At 40.7% G+C, this 21,949-nt stretch overlaps 1 protein-coding gene across 5 annotated transcripts in view; it reads left to right on the top strand.

Moving 5' to 3' along the window:
* MYO6 (myosin VI) overlaps window positions 1-21,949 on the top strand; it is a 159,511-nt gene that overhangs the window by 54,912 nt on the left and 82,650 nt on the right. For all 5 annotated transcript variants that reach the window (XM_054974132.1, XM_054974126.1, XM_054974141.1 and 2 more), the window contains exons 2-8: window positions 1,467-1,599; window positions 10,532-10,601; window positions 11,561-11,634; window positions 12,458-12,587; window positions 13,471-13,576; window positions 14,893-14,948; window positions 16,600-16,697. In XM_054974132.1, coding sequence (XP_054830107.1) covers window positions 1,483-1,599; window positions 10,532-10,601; window positions 11,561-11,634; window positions 12,458-12,587; window positions 13,471-13,576; window positions 14,893-14,948; window positions 16,600-16,697 — 651 coding nt within the window. In that variant the 5' untranslated portion in view covers window positions 1,467-1,482. The remainder of the gene's footprint in view (window positions 1-1,466; window positions 1,600-10,531; window positions 10,602-11,560; window positions 11,635-12,457; window positions 12,588-13,470; window positions 13,577-14,892; window positions 14,949-16,599; window positions 16,698-21,949) is intronic.

Here is a 21,949-nt window from a genome sequence, read left to right on the forward strand (position 1 = left end):
TGTGGGCGTTCCCGCTTCTGGAGGGGCTTAGGGAGCGGACTAACTCCGGCCCCACCCTCCCCCCACACCGGCGCAGGGCTCTATGCCACTCCTACGCCGCCGCCCGGGCGCCTGAGGCTTCCGCCAGTGCAAGCCCGCCGGCGGGCCAGCGCCGCGTCCCAGCGCGGGCGGAGGGCGACTTACGCGGGCGTAAAGCCCAGATACACGGTCGCAAGCCTTAGTTCAGTTCCTATTCACTTTCCACGCCCTTCTTAGGATTGGGCTGTTAGTCTAATCAGGGTGGCTGTGAGGATAAAATGGAGAGGAGAGAGAGAATGATATAAGCTTTTTAGGGTCCCCATTGTAGAGAAAAGTGGGGTATAAATGAAATAAAATTAGTGAACGTTGTTCAGAAATAAATCCCATAGAGTGGAGCCTGTTAAGGGTTCTTGCTTAAGGCTTCTTAGATTCGCAGCCTTTGCTTAATACATTGTATTTTTAAAAGGTAGGAAGTTATATGACACTTGGGAAACTAATGATTTATTGATGCCTGAATTTTGTGGCTGTTAGCTTCAACTATCTGGTATCTGGGTTGAATAGACTTCCCCCGACTCTATTCCTTTATTACAGAATTTCTCTGTTTTCTGCATTTCCCTACTCAAGTCTGGTTTAAGTAGTGAACTTTCTAAAACTCTGGAATTGGGGCATGTTGCACAGTTTGCCCCAACTTACAGTGCCCACCATTCCCTCGTATTTTCCCATCACACTGTGTTACTGGTTCATGTTGATAAAAATTATTTTTTGTGCTGTGTCCCTGATATTTTCATGCACTCTTAAATATTGGTAAAGTACCACAAACATGCACACAAACAAGATATGACTGTGCTTACTGTATCAAGACTTCACAGTGCACCTTGGTCACGTGCACATTGGTAACATGGAGGAGGTGAATATTCAAATGAATGAATTGAAAGTCTTTGTGAACTGGGCATGCACAGTGTATCAAGCTTTTTGTATACTTCAAAAGTTCCCATTTGACATGTTCTACAAGCCTGTCTAGCCAATCAGTCCTCATGCTGTGCCTATCCTTTCTCTCTCCTGTATTCTTTGAGTTCTGATAAGTGTGGCAGCTGGTGCTCAGCAATCTGTGAGTCTTGCCATTTTTATATATGTACCTCACTGCTGCTGTAGGACATTACATTCATGCAATTATGCTGCATATCCTTCTGTTTCTAATTATACAGCACCAATATCTTTTAGTCCTAGGTAGTAAACCATTGTCACAATAATACTTATCACTGCAATACATTACCTATTGTCATAATAATGTTTCCTAGTAAGGGAATGACTTAGTTTATTGAATATCTGTTGAAAAAGCTCACCTAGAATTTTCTCTCATCTAAATAATTGAAAGAGGGATACAATCTGTAAGGACAAACCTGCTTTGCAGAATAGATTTACTTATGGCTGTTTCTTTTTCTATCCAGGAAATAGCTTCTCAAAATGGAGGACGGGAAGCCTGTTTGGGCTCCACACCCCACTGATGGCTTTCAGATGGGGACTATTGTGGATATTGGCCCTGACTCCCTAACGATTGAACCCTTAACTCAAAAAGGCAAGGTAAGTCTTACCAAAAAGTGTCTAAACCTTTAAGAAATAAATTTACTTGACAGGAAGATGTTAACCATATGTTTTTGGATGTTCAGCCTAATATAACATGCTTGTTTATGTGCAAAACATGAGATTACTTGGTAAATTTCAAAGGCTGTTCCTACTGTTGATAGTTTTCAGTAGCTTGATCTTTTATTAAACTTCACATGGTTCTGTCTCTGGCTACCAACAGGCGTCACAAATAAACATTAATGCTAGGAAGTCCTTGAGCATACATGTTTCCTAACCATTCGCCACAGAAAATGATTGGAAATAGAATCCTAAATAACCATGCTTATGCATCATCCATGTTTACATGCCTACCAATGTGGATTAATTTATAAGAGGTTCATTTGAGAGTCGTTGTAGCAAAGATATATACAAATCTTACATCTCCTTTCAGTGTTTTATATGATACAGATTGACTGCAGGCTACAGAAAACTGTGAGGATGACACATTTGTTATGGCTCTCTCTTAATTAAATGTGATAATTTTATTCAGTTTCAGAAAGTAATACAAATCTATTGACGACTTGTCCTAGTGTGTTTAAAGCATTTCAGGAACTCAACTTATTTCCGGGTAATCATTAAGTCATCATAAATTGATTGCTCCATAAGCCTATTTAGCAAATCTTATGTTTACATTGGAAAATTTAAGCCCATTTTACTTTCTGCGTAAATGTATGCTTCCTACTGAAAATGGCTACTGTATTTCTAGCTTCCCTTTGCCTTAGTAGCATCTGGTACTGTTGATTAAGTTCCCCATTTGCTATCTAGCTGTAAGCGGCCAATTTTGTGAGAACCTTAAGTGCACAACATTCAGTCTCATAGATTGGAAGGATTTGATACCTACATTCCTGTCATTGGGGTTGGGGGCAGTGGAGAGCCCATCCACGCTTGAACGGCTGCAGGGAAATTTCCCCCCCCCCCCCCCGTCTGTCACTTTTGTGGCAGCATGTCTAAGAGATATTTGTAATCTCCCTTATGTATTTGTAGTCCACATCTGACTCTGCACACAATCCCCAAAGAACTGAGTGCAAAATCCACAGGAATGATACTGAGGAAACGAGTCTTTGGTCTGCCTTGCAGGCTCACTCCCTGGGTAGAGAAGTAACTTTCTCTATGACATATGGCTGCTGTGGCTGCTGAGGAACAGGAGTGTTTGGGGGCAGTTGGGATCACAAAAAGTTAACTCCTCAGATCTGCCCAAGAGCATAGGATCCATTAGGATTGAGTGTTGTGCATAAAGCCCAGTGAAATGAATGCCCTCAGTGAAATGGACATTTAGACAATTAGTTTTCAACTAGTGGCCCACGTACGCTGCCTGCCCCCCTCATTACTGACATTATTTATTCACTCACTGAATCCTCAGAATCGAGATGACATTCTTACTGAAGGGTGCTTTTCTGTCTTTTATCCTTTAAGTGTTTCCAATGTATTCACAGTGTTGTCCATTTAGCTTTAAATTGGAATCACGCTATTTTACCAAATCTGTTATATTGGAGGGATTCGTGATCTGATCTTCCTTCCTCAGTTCTTTGTCTCTTCACCACCATTTCAGATTTCTTTCCTTTCCCTCAATCTTTCTCGTAAAGCACAAATTAATACACCAGAAAGAAGTTTTGTCTTACAGTTGTCAGGTCTTGCCAGGTATTTTCCCCAAGCACTTCACTGCATCACTCAGGTGTATGAGTTAAAGTTACTTTATTAAAGAAGAATACCAGTATCAAGATGGTCAAACAGGATCATTGGCCGAAGTGACGCAAGGTAGCAAAGCAAGGTTAATTATAGGACCAAGGCGCCCCCCCCCCCAAGTGGGAAAGAAAGTCTGTTAGGGTTTTGGCGTGCTGAGCCAGGAGAGAGAGGGGGAGGGAAGGGATGAGCTCTGCTCAGTCTGTTAGGATGTTGGTGCGGTCTCGGCTGGAACTTCAAGGCCTCTTTGTCAGGCTGGCCAGGAAATGGTAATCAAAACACCTGCAAGATAAGCAGCTAGCAACCAGTCAGCAAAACAGTGTCCCTCTGCATGTTCTCAGAGGTACACTACACACTGCAGCAAGAAATCCATAACTCATGACAGATATGCTGGAGGTGTATCTGACAACAGTGCTCCTAACTTTAAAAAAAATAAACATATTTTTGCACCGGTGATGATGTCCGTAATACTACTTTGAAAGAAAAAGGCCTTCTGATGTCTCCCCTCACCCCGTGCCCTACAAGAATTAAAAGCTCAAAGGAGTAACTTTTTGTTACTGTGCTGGATTTAGAGACGCAGAACAGGGCTAGTGCTACTGTAACATCAGCATATGAAAACTGTTTTTCTACTTGCTAGTTCATCAATATTGCCCTCAATTTTGTACATTAAGAAAGGGCTGAAGCCCAATCCTGTTAACTAACTACCAGAGAGAGAGAGAGAGAGAGAGAGAGAGAAGGGAATGAAGAATTTATGAATGCATATAAAATTTTTGTGATTTTTAAATGAAAGTTCAACACTGAATCATGCAATTCATACAACTTATATTGTATGAAAGGTCATAAATAAACTAACTTTTTGACTTCATTCTGGTTAAGGGAAATAGTTAGTTGCAGGTCAAGAGGTGCTACAGCAGATTTCCCTCTTCTGAGGAAACTAGGTTTGCCCCTAAGGAAAAGACTGACAAGGAAATTGGTACATTTTGCTTTGGAAAGTCACATGCACAGTCCAGTTATGCACCATATTTTCTGTGAGAATGGGAATATAGAATATTTCAGGTTGTTTCAGACAGTATTTCACAGTTTGTTGGTCATGTACAGAAAAATATAGGGGAGCCATAAAGGGGAGAAAAATAAAGGGGAGCCGTCTGATTTCTTGGGAGCCTCTAAAATGTTACAGTATTCTCAGAAGTAACTTATTATTTATTAAAACAAGCAGCCTTTGGGCAGTTCTAGGTATATATTTTAAAATGTATAGTTTGGGGTGGCATAGATGATGGTGGTAGGATAAAATGCACAACATTCTGTGGTGAATGTTTTCTACTTTAACTTTGAAAAATACTTGCTGACTTCCACTCAAATCCATGAGTGATATAGTATCCCAGTTAGTAAAATTTGCTTGTTGGAAATCTCTCCAGTTTCAATATAGTACTTTGTGTTTTGCTATGTTACAAGATTTCTTGTTCCACACTAAAATAATTTTTTAGTAACAAGGCAGCTGCTAACATTAGTGAAAGTACAATGAGAAGCAGTTCTCAAATACAAAGGGTGTAATTTGGCGAAGATTGTTCCTAAATTGCCATGGAACTATCACAGAGTTTTGATTAATTTCCAGTGATTTTAATGTGACCTTTCTTAATCATTGCCCAAATTTAAGAGTACTGTGTCAGCCACAATAAATATTTGGAATAAGTGTGTAGTTTACGCACATTTTTCTTTTTGCCTTTTAAAGAACTAAATCTGGAATATATGGACTTCGAAACCAAAGTCAATTTTAATTACATAGGTACACTGGTAAAAAGCATATTATATTCTTATTGTGACATTGGTATACAAAAAATATACATAGACGTGTTTAAGGCACCTTCTGCCAACCAACCGAGACTACATTAGTGTAATGCACTTTACGTAGGTCTCCCTGTAAAGTCAGTTTGGAGACTTCATTTGGTACAGTATGCTGCAGCTTTGTTATTATCACAAGCTAGACAGAGTGCGCATATTATTCCCATTTTTCAGTCACTTCACTGACTGCTCGTCAGACAGTTACCACTTTAAGTTACCAATTTAAGGTTTTGACTTACAAAGGCCTTCATGTTCTCAATCCCTCATATTATCTACAGGGCCCCCTCTCTTCCTATGTTCCACAGCAACAACTTCATTCATCTGAGCAGGGGCTTCTGCAGGTGCCACCTCCCAAATGGACAAAAACAGCAATTTCCCATGCACATGATTCTCTGTTGTGGCCCTTACCTTATAGAATGGAGGCTCCCACTCTCCTGGCATTCTTCAAACTATGCAAAACTGAATGATTCATGAGGGCATTTTTACCATGGGGTTATATTATAACAGAATGGTTCAGGAAGATGCTTTAATAAAGGGAAAGGGATTATGGAATGTATTACTATGTACAGTAAGTACTATGTTTTCTTGTATGTAATATCATAATTTCTGCATTGTTTTAACATGTCATGATAATGTTTGAACTTTGTTTTAGATTTTTGCTTGGCTTTAGATTTCTGCAATCCTAATCCTATTACATTGCTTATTGGATGTCCCATGCTATTGATTGCATTGACTGACACTATGTAATCCACCTTGTGTTTGGGAGAGAAAGGAGGACTATAAATAACATAATTTTTTTAAAGAACTGAAATAAAATTACCAAATCACTTAACTGTGAATCCATTTACTGTACTGCTCGCTTGTGTCTTTCGGAAACAATGATCTCTTAAAAGCTGTGGTAAGATTTTTTTTATCAAACATCACTTGCAAGTCTAACAATGTAATATGTTATTGAATGCAGACTTGCCCACTAGAACTCACAAATCATGACAAAGAGTCTCAAACGGTCTGTCATTCTCCTGAGATTAATAAGTCACTTGGGTTCCAGTGCTTCTTAAACCTCTCAAAATTGTCTTCTACTAAATAACATATATAATTCTGTATATATTTCTCCACGATCCTGAGCCTACTTGTTTATAGCTATATTTAGATGCTTTTAAAGTTGTAATAGAGAAGGGTTATGTATTTATGTCTGTATAACAACTAATATTTGTGGTACAGATCTAATGAGGTAGCATGTAAATGTGCAGAAAATATGTGAAGGGTGCTGAATTGTCTGTCTCTTCAGCTTACCATGAGTTACTTACTTAGAGGCTACCTAAATCTGCTTTCTTACGGGTAAAACTGATCCTCTTTAACGGTTTTAGTCTCAAACATATGGTTGTGCTATAATGCATAAGTAGTGCTTGTTTTTATAAAATAGTTTGGCTTAGCGGCTCCAGTTTACTTGCAGAGTTGCTTTCTGTCCTGTTCTTAGACTGTTCGCTTTGCCTTGACATGTGCAGCAATCAGTCTTCGTGTGTGGACTATTCTACCCTCCTAACAGCACCACCACCCTGGTTAGTCTTTATTGAAATGGCATGCGGGTAGCCTTCCTCTGGAGGAAGGCTTTGAACGTTGCTCAGTGGGATGGTAGAATAAAGACAGGATCCACTCTAATATTTCTATCCTGTGTTATTTCCTTGGAGTACCGGAAGCGAACAGAGGAACAGCAAGTTGCAACAAGATAAAAGAGCGCACAAAACCACATCCATAGCTATCAAAATAGTTTATCTTTATTAAATAGTCTCTCAAATAAGTCTTCTGTGCCTTCCTAAGCGCGGTGAGTGAAAGTGCCCTCTGCAGCGACACTGACAAGTCATTATTATTATTATTATTATTATTATTATTATTATTATTATTATTATTATTATTATTATTATTATTATTATTATTCCAGGGAATGGCAACTACAAATGTTTCTATTTGGGTATCCACAAACTTTGGCTTGGTTTAATAGTCATTATCTGTAGTCACATCCCACTCCTCTGCTCACCCAAGTTCCCTGCGTATCCCAGAGAATTTATATAATAATAACATTCAATTCATATACTGTCCTTCAGGACAACTTAACAAAGTATGTTATTATTATCCCTACAACAATCACTCTGTGCAGTGGGCGGGGCTGAGAGAGCTCTGGGAGAGCTGTGACTAACCTAAGGTCACCCAGCTTGCTTCAAGCGGAAGAATGGGGAATCAAACTCGGTTCTCCAGATTAGTGTCCTGCTGCTCTTAACTACTACACCAAACTGGCTCTCAAAGCAATAGCCTTATGTATTACTTTAATGAGTTAAGAGTAGACAGGAGGACTATCAAAATTGAACAAGAGTATAGTGGCACCTTAAAGACTAGCAAAATTAATTCCGTCATAACATTTCATGAAATGGAACTCCATCAGATGCATGAAGTGTACTTCTATTAAGCAGATACATTATACTTAAAGCTACATACGGCAGAAGCTGGGAGAGGGGAAATGTCACAAAGAAAGGCCAGTTTAAACAAGATCTGATGAAATAATAGTCTGTTCAGGGGGGGTGATATTTGAGTACAATCAGATTATGGCTACAGTCAGTTACACAGTGTACTTGGAGGCGTCTCATTCCCTTTGCCTGTGAACAGTTAGGAGTGGACTAATCCATTCAGATTAGGTAAAATAGTTCTTTTAACTGAATCTTGTTCTAAACTGGCTGCAACTTTTAAAACTATCTCTTGCCTTTTTGTTTGTAGTTTTAAATGTAAAGGTATCTGCATAATGTATATACACTTTGAACATCTGATGAAATGTGTTCTGATTCCTGAAGGGTTTATGCTAGAATAAATTTGTTAGTTTTAAAAGTGCCCCTGGGGTCCGGTTCAGTTTGGCAGCAGACTAACATGGCACCTCTCAAAACAGAAGTAGCACTCTTCAAAGTCCAGCAAAAATGTGGATACACCAAACTCCTCCCAAAGTTGTCTGTTGGAGTGGTTTTGTCTGTGTCCATTATGAAAGATTGTTCCCTCACAACGTTCTTTGAGTGATGTAAGGACCTGGTGTATGAGAGTGGCTGACTTTAATCTGGATCTGAAAAGTGTGTGGCAGAACAAGTGAGATGGGCTTGGATCCTGTGAACCCATTCTATTAAAGGCAGTTCTTGCCTTTTCTACTGGGATCTGTTGTTAGAAGTATCTGCCATTGGCAGAAAAGATTATCAGGGTTGGATCTTGTGATCCACAGGCACAAGAATGGCACGATCTCTGCCCTCCCCTTCCTCTTGGAGCCATTTCCGATCCCATAAAAGTCTCTTCCGGGGATTGAGTAACTTGCATCTACTAATAGTCGCATCAGTTGGGCAGCTGTGGTGTGGGAGGGAAGAAGGCAAGATGAGTGAACAGAGCTCCACTCACACAGGAGTCAAGAAAAGCTATCATTCCCTTCCCTGTCACCACTACAGACCAGACCAGCTGTTAGTACACACAAGTCCCTGGACTCTGGAAATAAACTTTCCCAGCATTGAAAGTGACTTCAGGGGGAGTTGGTGTGCAGGGCGGTGGTGGAAGCTATAAAACCCTTTGTTGACAAGCTGAACGAAACTGATCAAAGGGTGGGCTTAATTGAAAGCGAGGTGAAAACCATTAAGGCAGCAGCGGGGGGGGGGCAGAAAAGTCTGCTCTGGAAAGTGCGTCACTTGTGAAGGCTACAAAAAAGGAGCTGAAGTTGGTGGAGAACCAGCTGATCGGGCTACAGGTGGAACGAACGCAGACAATTTTGCGTCTCCAAAACGTGAAAGAGGAGGAAAATGAGGATCTGTGGGATTTGGTCTCGGAACTACTGGCGATACCCGCGAGGACAACTAAAGAAGAGGTTAAAAGCGCCATTTTGGAGGTCCGTCGGGCTTCTTCAAAATATGCAACAAAGCGACAGTTGCCTCGTGAGATCATTATTGACTTTTCATCTAAAAAGATTCGGGACACCATCCTATATAACTCATACAATGCGGATTTGGACTTTATGGGTTTGAAAGTCAAGATTTTGAAGGACGTTCCATTTCTAGTCCGGAAACGGCGTTTTAAATATAAAAAGTTTGCAGCTCTTCTGAGGGACCATGGAATAAAGTACAAATGGTTATTCCCGGAAGGAATATGGTTCAGATATAAAGATCAGGCCTATAAGATATTATCAGAAGATCAACTAAAGGATTTTGAGAATAAAAACCCAGAACTCTGCTGCACCAAGAACGAAGAAAAGGAGGAGCCGGAGGGGGGGGGGAGGAGGAGGAGAGCATCGCAACAGCAGTTGCACAGAGAGAATTGCGTCCGGGACCTAGAAGGGGGAGGAAAGTTTAATCAGAATTTGAAATGTTTATTCTCTGTATGATTAACCACTCCAGCATTATTCTATGGAGCTATTTTTGTATTATGACAGTATGAAGGGAAACATTGAAGTGTAGTGTTTAGTGTTTGTAGTTCATTCCCCCCCCCTTTTCTTTTTCCACCCCCCTTTGTCCCTTCCCTCTCCCCTTTCCTTGTGATAGTCTGGTGTAGTGTTTTGTAGTTATGAAAAATAAAAAAATTTATAATAAAAAAAAGAAAGTGACTTCAGGGGGAAGGGCAGGGTGGTGAAGAATCTGGATTGTCTGCTTTATGCTGCTGGTTCATGGGATCCAAGCCATAGGAATCAGCCCCTGATTGCCACTGATAACTGTATGTATTTGGACTATATCATGATAGCTGCAGTCAGATAGCCTAGCCAATGTGCTCAGAGACATCTCATTCCCTTCTATGAGAAGTGAGATTTCATTAGAAATAGTGAGTGCAGGTGCCACCCACCAGCTGTTTTGATTATGGATGTGCACAATTTGAGATGAAAAGTGATTTGCAGTGTGTGTTCCAGTGCACTCATGGAAGAGATCCCTTGTGCCTTATGGATTACCATCTGGGAGATTCATCCCACCTTGGGAGGCTTCTTTTCAGCTGATGCAGTGCAGCTGGTAACAGAAGGCAAACCCTGAAGCCCCTATCCATTAGTAGACAGCCAACCCCTGGCACTTCAGAGCCTGTCCTGTTGTCATTTACAACTGTTAATAATTGTAATGACCCTTCTCTGACTCTAACTTGTTCTTCTTTGATTTGCCAACCTTTACATCGTGGTGTCTTTACTCATCATGATGTCTGTAAGTGGGAGGACCTCCTTTCAGAGAGTCCTAGGTTTCTGTTACTGGACACTCATGCATGAACAATATAATCTTGTCAATAAAACGGACCAAGAATAAGCTTGGGTTATACTTATGACTTGCCTGTAAAATATTTTATTTTGCTTAGTTGAATGCAAAACGTTTTTTTCCCCAAATGACAGACGTTTCTCGCTGCAATCAACCAAGTATTTCCTGCAGAGGAAGACAGCAAGAAGGATGTGGAGGATAACTGTAAGTGAAAGATAAAAACAAACGAACCCAGGCTTGGGAATTGTTTCAATTTTCTGATATCTAATTTTTGCAAAATATCCATAGGGCCTGTTGCGACAACAGTCCTTTGCCCCACATAGAGATTTCAGGAGAGATCAAGAGCTGATCATGGGAGTCAGACTTGTTTGCTGGGTGTAGCCCATAGCATCCGAAGTGAGAAAAATCCTATTTGAATGAAGGATTGTATTCCCCCAAACATGGAATCTAGGTCTTGCAAAAAGCAGCATCAGACTGTGAGCCCAAGATCATTTTTCAGTATTGTTAGATGTAGGTATTGCAGAGATGGTACTGCATGGACAGGCCTACAGTCTCTTTCGGTTGAGAAGCAATGCATTTCAAATCCCATATTTTTGTTCTGCGGCAGAAGTATTTGCAAAGAACTTTCTGCGTGGTATAATTTACTTGTAAGTAAAGTAGTGAATAAAATACTGCAATATAGATCTTGACTGAAAAAGCTTGGGGACCCTTGAAACTCACAGGGAAGGAAAATCCTGTCTTTCCACACTGTTGCCCACCTTCTTTGTTTTCAGTCTTCCTCTTCCTGGTTTCCCCTCCTTTACTCTCAGGCTTTTCTGCCCCTACCATTTAAGCCGTACTAAGTGTTCTTCTGGTATATGTTTCAAATAAAACTACGGGCTGCTTCGTTTCTTAAAGGACAGTTCTGTATAGCTGCCATTTAAACATGAATGGGCATCTGAATGCAGTACTTTTAAAACTACAGTGATAGCTGCAGTTCTTAAAGGGCCTCATTGAGGTTCCTCATACAGACCTCTGTGTATTGCCTGTCTGATTTGTCATGTCCTCCAAGTGGTATGATAGTGGCTTTCCTTCAAGTTTTAGAAATAACTTTGTGGTTTCCATCATAAAACTTGGGTACAATTGTTACTGTTTGTAAACTGGTTTTTTTTTTTACATTGTAGGTTCTTTAATGTATTTAAATGAAGCCACACTCCTACATAATGTAAAAGTTCGATACAGTAAGGACAGAATTTATGTAAGTATTGTGCTAGTTTGTAAAATAAGTATAGGGTGTTGTATTATAAAACGTCTTAAATGTATGAGACCTATCTTTCCTTTTTTTTTTTTGCTATAGAATAATATAGTCCCCTTCATCCTGACTAATTTATTGGTGAAGTTCTCAGTTTAGTCTGTGTGAGTCACACTCTTACGGTGTGCATGGAATAAATACATGGACACCATATGTATGTAAAATATATATATCTAATGCTGATGCCTGTAGGCAAATGGCTTTGACAATTAAGCATGTTAATGGTGAGGATGTATGTCTTTCTCTCCTTTTTTTGAGCAAGCCATGCACATGCTGTCTCTGACACCTCCTAGCTCAGATGACCATCTTAATCTTTTATGTAGCTATCAGATTGCCTGATTGTATGTAATGAATTCTGACTAAGTTACACTTAGTCCTTGCCATCTGCTCTGGCAAATGACAGCTGTGAAATAGAAGGAAGAAAGTTTTAAAAGAAGTGGCAGAAACTGATATGAAACACTTATCCCCCCCATTCCTGATATAGTTTCTAAATTCTAGTTTGTTTTCAATGAACCATTAATTTCCAGGCTTTAAAATGAGTCTGTGAATTTTTTATAATTTAAAAATCAGAATCTTAATTGTTGAACATAGTTTTGATAGCTGAACTTGTTAAAGGTAACTGATTTAGAAATGGTTTTGAAATTCTTGCATTTTTTAGTTTGGTGCACAAACATTGTGAGAAAAAGGACAGATGTGCTGCAAAGTTACTTGCTTATCTCACAGCGATGTGATCTTGAAAGTTCATCCTCTTTTTTCCCACCCCCCTCAGACGTATGTCGCCAATATCCTGATAGCGGTGAATCCTTACTTTGACATGCCTAAGCTTTATTCTTCAGATGTTATTAAAAAATACCAAGGTCGGTCTCTTGGAACTTTACCGCCTCATGTCTATGCAATTGGTAGGTACAATGCTACTAATCCGTGCCTTCTGCAAAAATGTGTATTTGGTTATCTGTGTCTTAACATTGGAAGCTTGTTTTCCTATGCATTAATGTTGGAAGTTTGATTTCCTATGCATAGGAAAAGTAGGTAGAGTAAGAGCTTTGTTGCCATGAGGAATGGGGGTTGCCAGTTGATCATATGTGCTGGATATGCAGCATATTGCTGTGCCCCACCCCCTGCACCTCTGAATCTAATGGCCAAGCCCCAACTCCACTGGGAATGCCATGGCAGCTGCCTTCATGCCTGGAAGGTCACCCCTGTCCCCCTAGCCACAGAGCCATCCTATGTAGGAAGCAGACAAGTGGGCCAGCAAAACTGACTCCCAACAGTTCAAGGCAGGCTGAGGGGGAAGGAGGCAACTGAGGATGATGTTGCCTGACAGCACCAGCTGTCAGAAATTCAAGTGTCAAACTGGCTGGCTGGAAAGGTGGGAGTAAGGTATGTGCATGACTGAAGATGCAGGGATATGCTGGATAGCAAAGTCTTGCAATGACTATGACAAGAGTTTACTGATACATCGATATGGTGCCTGAATCACAAATGCAATAGCTAGGTGTTCAATCAGTCTTCTGTTGTGGCGATCCGTGCTCAGTTCATAGTTAGAACTCTTTTTGTTGTTTCCTGACTGTCATGGCATTGTTTATTGGTAATGCACATTTACTTCTTCGGGCAGTAAATATGTGTTTCTGAATAATTTAAAAGGAAACATTTTGGTTTCATTACTGCAAATGATGCTTATATAAGAATATTACATCATGGTTTGAAAAGCTAATGAAAACATTGATCTGTGTTATGCCTTTTTCAAATCCATTTTAATGGTCTCTTACATGTTTACCTCAGCTGATAAAGCATTTCGTGACATGAAAGTGCTCAAGATGAGTCAGTCAATCATTGTGTCTGGAGAGTCAGGAGCTGGCAAGACGGAAAACACTAAATTTGTTTTACGGTTTGTATCTTCCTGCTGAATAGAATATAGTGATTCTTTAATCTTTTTTCAAGCTCTTGAATCTCATAATGGGCACAACTCAGAATCCATGTAAAAGTCATGAAATGTGATCTGTATGCAGTAAAGGGGGAGGGGGAATGGTTTCGCATGGGCTTCAGTGTGCACATGGCACTCCGTATGCCAGGGGTCCCTGAAGAATTATTTGTTAGGGAAGCCTTTTAAACATTACTGGCATCTCTCATTGTGCACACTTTGAATATTGCAGTTTTTCCAGGAAGAGTGTGCATTTCTGTGAGATTGGTTAGGCTGAGAAATGATGACTGGCCCAGGGTCTCTAGTGACGAATTAGCAGAGTTCAACACGGCCTTCTTTAGTCCACAACCAATATTCTACTTACTGGACACTACTCTGGCTTGCACGATAAGAAATGAAGAAACAGGTGACCATAATTCTTGTGTTTGAGATTCATCTTTGAAGAGGACACGATTCTAAACCTCAAGTGTCAGATCTGAACCTTTGGATAAGGCTTCCCCATGACTTTAAACCAGTGACACTCAGTGGTTCAGAAGCCACGTGTGACTCTTTGATATGCCACCTGGAGTTCTTCTGAACACTGTTTCCTAGTGTGACCCCTGCTCCATGTTTCAGGAAAGCAAGCAAGGTCATTGTCTGGCAGGGCTTGTGATTGGCAGGTGGTTTCCACTATGAAAAAGCTGCTGCTGGAGGGACTGGAGGACAGCAAGCCTTCTTGAGCTTACTAGTAAGGAGCCTGTCTTCTGCAGCAACCCCACCATCCTTCTTCCTAGCCTCTGCACTCTCATTCCAGCATCCTGGAAGCTGCTGATTGGCAACCAGGCTGCTCCCAGATCAGAGTAAAACCACCTACACAACCATCACAGGCACCCAGGAAACGAACAAGCTGGCCACAGTGGGGGGAGGGTGGTTTTACTCCCCTGTCTTCCCTGGGTTTTTCTGTCCCTACATTTCCCATGTTTCCTAGCCTGAGCTGCTGTGTCCATGTGGAGCTACAGAGTGAATACCACTGCCACCCTTTTATCTCTCTAAATCTGCATGCAGCCATATACTCCAGAGAACCTGCTTCAGGATGCTTAGAAATAAAAAATAATAAACATAAAACAGCATAAAATTGTTTTTAATCAACTTTTCCCCAGGTTCTGTTTGTATATGTGCGTGCATACTTCTGCCCCTTGTGTGCATGCATAGAACTACAGTGTTGAAATGCCTTTTAAGCAAAACAGTGTACAGGTAAAGCAGTACTTATAAAATATGACAGGCTATATATATTTTTCTTACAGGTATTTGACGGAATCCTATGGAAGTGGGCAGGATATTGATGACAGAATTGTAGAAGGTACTGTGCTGTGCTAAACAAAGCCAAAAGGCTTTGAATTTAAATTTTGGATTACTTGATATGTTGAGCTTTTTCTTTTTACACATTTTTTAAAAAATGATGAGATAGATGGAAGTCATGGGAGTAGACTCTACGAATTTGTTTCATGTAAATGCTATTGAAATAAAATATCTGTAAAGTAAACCTCTGAATACCATGGTCAGATGCAACGTAAGGGAAAAGCCTCTCGGCCTCTGTGCCCTGTTGAAGGCCCTCGAGAGTAACTGGTTGGCCATTGTGTGAGACACGGTGCTGAATTAGATGGGCAGCTGGTCTGATCCAGAAAGGCTTTTCTTATGTTCTTACATCTTATATTTTCTTGTCTTCATCTGTTTTTAATAGGGTTAAATAAATGTTAGAATATCTGCTTTTATTCAACAACTTTTTAATGTATAAATAGTTTTTTACTGTGTTCTTAATGTAATTTTATGTTTGTTTCTGTTTTATATTGTAAGTTGCCTTGAGCTAGGTGAAAAGGTGGCTAAAATAAAATAAATGTGTTCATCCTGTTTACCTAATTCTTTTGGATACTTCTCTGACAAATTGGATAGCTTTAAAAGTCATCTGCCAACTGAAATTGATAAGATTTTAAAAAAACAACAACTAACAAACCCCAGTCAGTTGGCTCAGGACTGGCCTTTACAATGGTTGCTGTTTTCCAGGATTTAAGATTTTAACTTCCTTAGAAACAGAAAGACTAGTTGCTTTCTATGGCTACTCCCCCCCTCCCCCAAATATCTAATACACTAGATTAATATTATCTAGGTTTTACTGTGAGGTAAAAATAGTTTTAATTTTAAGATTCATTCTTTAGTGGCTATGAGTATGACTAAAGCAGTTAAGAAGACCAATTTGGTGTTATTCACAGACACTTTTTTACTTAAGTGGACACTCCATGTTCAGAGGCACTACGTCTCTGTATGCTGCAGGCTAAGGACAGATAATTCAGAAGCAAAATAGTAGAGTCCAGTAGCACCTTTGCATCTGACAAAGAGAACTGTGGTTCTCGAAAGCTTATGCTACAGTAAAGTTGGTTAGTCTTAAAGGTGCTACTGGACTCTTTACTATTTTTCTACTACAGACTAACATGGCTAACTCCTCTGGATCTATAATTCAGAAGGATTCTCAGTTACTGCGTCCTGCTTCTGAGATTGTCAAGGGCAGTGGCCACTGTTGAAATAAGGCTAATCCAGCAAGGCAATTCATGTGCTTAAGGTTCATATGACCGTATTTGATACCATTATGTAATCTTTACACCCTTTTTTTAGCGTGCAACTGATATTTGTGTGTGCATATGATATTCATGTACTTGTACAATGTGGGATTTTCCTTAGAATTTGGGTTATGTGCTATGTGGCATGGAAAGTAGTCATTTTACAAAAGCCAAGACCAGATCTTCATGGGAGTGCGTGGAACTAGTTGCACAGGTCTTTTGATCCAGGTCTATATCTCCTTGTACCCTCAAATATATATTTTTATTCCAGTGATTTGAATGACATTTAGAATAGTTTTTTAAACTTCTCTTTTCTTTGAAGCATTAAATAATTACCACCACCATCCCGTAGTCTGAAAGTGAAAACTTTTATTGACAGTTCCATTTTTTCTTTAATAGCCAATCCACTTTTAGAAGCTTTTGGAAATGCAAAGACTGTTCGTAACAACAATAGTAGTCGCTTTGGAAAATTTGTAGAAATTCATTTCAATGAAAAGGTAATGTAATGTGATATCTCTTACTGTGTGTTGTAAATTTATTTAGTTAATACTTTTGGTTCCATTGAAATTTGTTCTTTTGCTGAGCCTTCTGTATAGATCATGGTGTCAGTGAGATTGTCATTGAAGTTATCATTGTTAGCTGCTTTTGAAAAATTATTTAGGATGAAAGGCAGGATATATTGAATAAAATAGTTCTTGGTAGGGCTTTCAGCAACATAGTTTGGCTGTCTGTCTTCAGGGTTGGAATGGTAGTAACTTTGCATTTATATGAGGCAGAAATTGACCTCCATAGCCAAAATGCTGTTTTAGAAATGGCCGTGTAGATCAGTTAATCATTTAAACATGTAGTGTTTTATTCAGTGTTAAATGATCTCATACTCTTTCAATCCATTTTTGTATTGCTGTTGCTTCTCTGTTGTGCTCCAATTTGTACCCTTGCAGCCGCTGAAAGAAATGAAATAGGTTCTTCTCACTCATTGAGTGGGACATGATCTTTCGTCTGGAAATCCAGAATGATTGTTTGTGCCCAGTGATGCTTTCTCTGTGTTGGAGAACTCTGTTGTGGATTTCCGGACCTTAGTGTACAACCACCAGGCATGAAATAAATTATCCTCCACCCCACAATTTCTATAGGACAAAACTGAGTTTATAGATGAACACCACTTGAATATGGTTGTGAGGTGTCATCATATGCCAATCATTCAGAACACGCTTTCTTTAAAATTAATGCACCTTGATTTTAAGGAATATGGTTGCTGTATCTTGTTGTAAACATCTATCTTTTCCTCTAAATATTACCTCCAATCTTTAATATGATTTGCTTCTGCAACGATACGATCCTAGTAAGGAAAAGAAGGAGGTGGCTTCTATTTGAAATTTTCAGAGGCAGCTGGATCCTCTCTTAGTTTGTGGAGAAGTAAGATTGAGTAGTGTGTAAACTGTAAATATTCATACCTTTCATTTTTGGTGAAATGTCAGCTTTTCCTCTTATGTACAACATCACAAAATCTATAGGTCTTGTATTCATGCCAGTTTGCAAGTGTACTGGTCTGTGTACTAGCCCTAAATAAGGGTGATTTATAAATAGAGAAACTAATTGGGAATTGCAGTCCAAATGTTTTCTCCATTGATTTTACACTTGGAGTGTGGATAAAATTGAAAGAATTGTTTGTGGGATGACCATGAAGTTTTGATTGCCAAACCACATTTTCTAGGATGTTGATCCCTGTTTTTCCTTCACCCTATGTCATCTATTTTTGATAGAAAGAGACTGGTCCTGCTTTCAAAATTGTTCTTTTTATTTCATTCTCACAATTATGTTTCTCTGAAACCAAGAGGTTAAAGCATTTCTACAGCTCAGTTTCTGCCCTCATGTTTGTCATTAGGTTCATATGGTTATTCTTTAACAGCTGTGTTGCATTTATATTTCTATAAGCATGTTGTCTAATTATAAGGAAGCTTTTTGATCAGGGATTCTCTAGATTGTATAGACATGTTAATGGATAGGATTTCAGATTTTTCATAACTTGCTTTAAAGTTAGAAATCTTACTATAAAATTCTGTTTCTTTTGCGTTTGGGCAAGATATTTCCAAGGAAGAAACACAAAGTACTAGCTTGTCAGCAAAGATACTGACTTTATGGTGATGATGACTTTTTGTGATCACTTCATTTCTTATAAACTGACATATATAAGATTTGTATTTGAGCATAAGCTTCCACATTTGCTGTTTCAGCTGCTGTGCTTTTTAGACATTTATCTATATCTGTTCTTATCCTGTCAAACCTTAAGCAAAGAAAAATCTTGGCTTTTTCCTGGCAGGAGAGTTTATGAAATATGAACACAAAGTAGGGCTGTGACATGCTGATGTATTCTTTAAGCTTTTAGACCATGCAGACTATTTCTCTCATTCCACTCAGATGATGCCTTGATCAGTAAATCTCTCCCCACTTCTCATACAGATGCCAACCCCCCCCCCCCCCAGTGGGGACCAGGAAGGTCCTTCCTGGTTCTCCCTCTGAGGCGGAGGACATCTTGGGTGATTACCTTTGCCCAATCAGGGAGGCAGGAAGTCAAACTTCCTTCCTCTTTCCTGTTGGAGCTGGAATACCCCCTTCTCTCAGTTCTTTCCTGCCTCCAGGGAGAGCAGTAGCTTTGGCAGATAGCTCTGCCTCACTAACCTTCTTTCTTTGAGCAAGACTTGTTCTATCCTACTTTTTCTTCTTTCTTCCCTAACTTCTATCTAGCCCTTTCTTGCTCTCTTGCTTCTTTGTCTTTCCTGTTCCATCTATCCTTTCCCCAAGCTGGGCAGACTATGGAGTCTAGGGACTCCTACGGCAGCTTCATGGAAGAGGAGCAAGAGAACCTCAGTGCTGCTGCTTCTGTAGCCGAAGATGACACCGATCCTCCCGGTACCGTCCTGCCTTCCAGGCAGGAACACAATCCCAGCACCTGTCTGGCCCCAGGGCTGCATACAAATTCCAAGAAACGCCGTGGGAAGCTGCAAGAGCCAGGATTGGCGGTGCGACTCCCTCTAGAGGCTGAAATTGTGCCGATACAGAGGCTGCAAAAAAGGCAGGAAAAGGCGATGGAGCCCATGCTAAGACCCTCGCAGCCGGCAACAGTGTGCTTGCCAGTCTCCTAGCGGGAGATGACGTGTCTGACGCTGCAACCTCGGAAAGGCCCTTTCAGACATATTATGGTGACTCCGCTACGATTGGCAACGTACCCAGCAGCACTGAGCTCCCTTTACAAGGTAACCTCCTTCCCCTACTCAGACAGACTATGAGGGAAGAGTTTACCAAACTGTGCCAACTACAGCCTGAGGTTGTAAGCGACTCATCTTCTGCCCTCCTCTCCTCTCAGAAAGCAACACAGACCAGAGGGGCAGTGGCCCACTAAGGCTACCAGAAAGACCGTCCCAGATAAGACCAAGGGTAGGGAATGGGTCTGGGAAGGGGATGCATCCACAGACAGCAAGGACAGAGAGGAGGGCGAGTTCCTTTCTGAGGAGGATGAAGAGGACCAAGTGGATAGACTATTTAAAGCCGAAGATTACCAGTATTCACTATCCAAAGCTCTAGCTGCTGTAGATCTACAGGAGACCCCTAAAGGGGAGGAGGAGGAAGCTAGGGCAGGCAAAGCTCCCTCATATACATTGGTTCCTGACAAGCACCACCTTATTAAGCCCCCCAGTCATTCATAGATTCCCTTCTTGGAGGCTACACATTGTTCTTTTGGCTCTCACCAGGACACCCTTCGAACCCCTGAGGGACATTTCCTTGAAATGGCTACAGTTGAAGACCATCTTCTTGGTGGCTATCACTTCTGCTAGGAGGATCTCTGAACTCAGGGCATTATCAATCAAGCTTAATCTCTGCAATTTCCATAAGGACAAGGTCGTGAGAAGAGCCCTCAAAGCTTATCTGACTAGAACAGCTTTGATTAGGAAATCAGACTCTCTTTTCATCAACACCTCTCCACCTAATGCGGGGAAGGGGATGTCGGCGGCAACTGTTGGCAAGAACATCGGATCCTGCATAGTAGAAGCCTGCAAGTCATGCAATAGAGAAGTCCCCAATGGGATCACTGCTCACTCGGTAAGAAATGTGGCAACCAACGCAGTGGTGCTCAACAACACATCTGTAGAGGAAGTTTGTAAAGCAGCCACATGGTCCTTGGTGTCCACCTTCATGAAGCACTACAAGTTAAATGTATTCAACTCGGCAGATGCAGCCTTTGGGAGGAGAGTTCTCCAACATGTGGTGCTGGATGAGGAACAAGACCAACCCTGTAATGAGTAACTGCTTTGGGATGTCCTCCACCCAAGATGTCCTCCACCTCAGAGGGAGAATGGACCTTTGGATACTTACCGAGAAGGGTCCTTTTCCTCTGAAGAGCGGAGGACATCTTGCCCCTCCCAGGTTCCTCGTCACCTTCTCTTTCCTCTTTTTTCTCAAGATGTTAACTCTTTTTTTCTTTAAATAATCCTCCTCTACTGTGAGTTTCCTCCTAGTTTCTATGTATAGGGCTTAGTAATTATTGTTCTTAACTAGTGTCGATAACAGAGAAACAACTGCTGTTTGGAGTCACCCGAACTGAGAGAAGGGGGTGTTCCAGCTCCAACAGAAAAGAGAAAGAAAGTTTGACTTCCTGCCTCCCTGATTGAGCAAAGGGAATCACCCAAGATATCCTTCACTCTTCAGAGGAGAAGGACCCTTCTCAACTGTCCCACTCCGTTCCCACTGGAGTTTTTTGGCATCTGAAATGGGCTGCTTTAACAAATTTCTTAACAAAAGAATTCAGGACCACCTAACGACACCCACTTCAAAAGTGAACACTCATATATTCAATACAATTACAATTTGCCAGATTACATGCAGTTCATACAATATTCAAAATCCGTTCACAATGCAAAGTTCTATTAATACATACAGTCTTTGTGACAAGACCCAAAAGTGCTCAGTGCTGGTATAACAAATAGTCCATAACCACAGCTATATAGCTAAATACATGAATCCATAAACAGAATAACTCAGTCCAATGCAATTCAATGCAACAATATAGCTGGCCAGGAAGGCACTGTAGGTCATAAATCCTGTAGAATTATCCATCTGACGGGAAACTGGTGCAGAGTCCCGTTTCTGGAATCCCTTTCTCAAAGATGGTATATGTGCACTCCAACGTATCCTTCATCCACTTTTGACTTGAACTTAAGCCCTCAGTAACATAACGTCCAGTGCTGAGTCGAGCAAAGGCTGCAAGTGTCCCACTCTCAAGTGTCCCACTCCATTCCCACTGAAGTTTTTTGGCATCTGAAATGGGCTACTTTAACAAATTTCTTGCCTGCACAACAGGATTCTAAATCATGGTTCAAATTAGGGGTGTGTGCTAAAAAAAGAAGTATTATTCAGATTCGAGTATCTGGAATACCATATCTATTTGGTATTCTCAATATTCAGGTCCAAAAATACTGGTATAGTATCAGGGTTTGAGGAAATTTGTGGGGACTGTAGGGGTCATTTTCTAAGCAAAGTATAGCAAAAGTGCAGGGGATCTAGTCCTGCCTGTCCACTACCTCCCCCCCCCCCAGTTTTAAATGAATTGGACCAAAGGGTTCAAGTCCACAGGCTCCTGAACAAACTGCCCCCAGCCACTCTCTTTTTTTTCCTGGGGGGGGGGCGCGGAGGAATCCAAGGCTTTCCCTAGGGTTCAAGAAGTCTTAGCCAAACACACAACAGCAACCAGTGG

The sequence above is a fragment of the Eublepharis macularius genome, chromosome 1, assembly GCF_028583425.1.
Source record: "Eublepharis macularius isolate TG4126 chromosome 1, MPM_Emac_v1.0, whole genome shotgun sequence".
NCBI classification, from domain to species: Eukaryota; Metazoa; Chordata; class Lepidosauria; order Squamata; family Eublepharidae; genus Eublepharis; species Eublepharis macularius.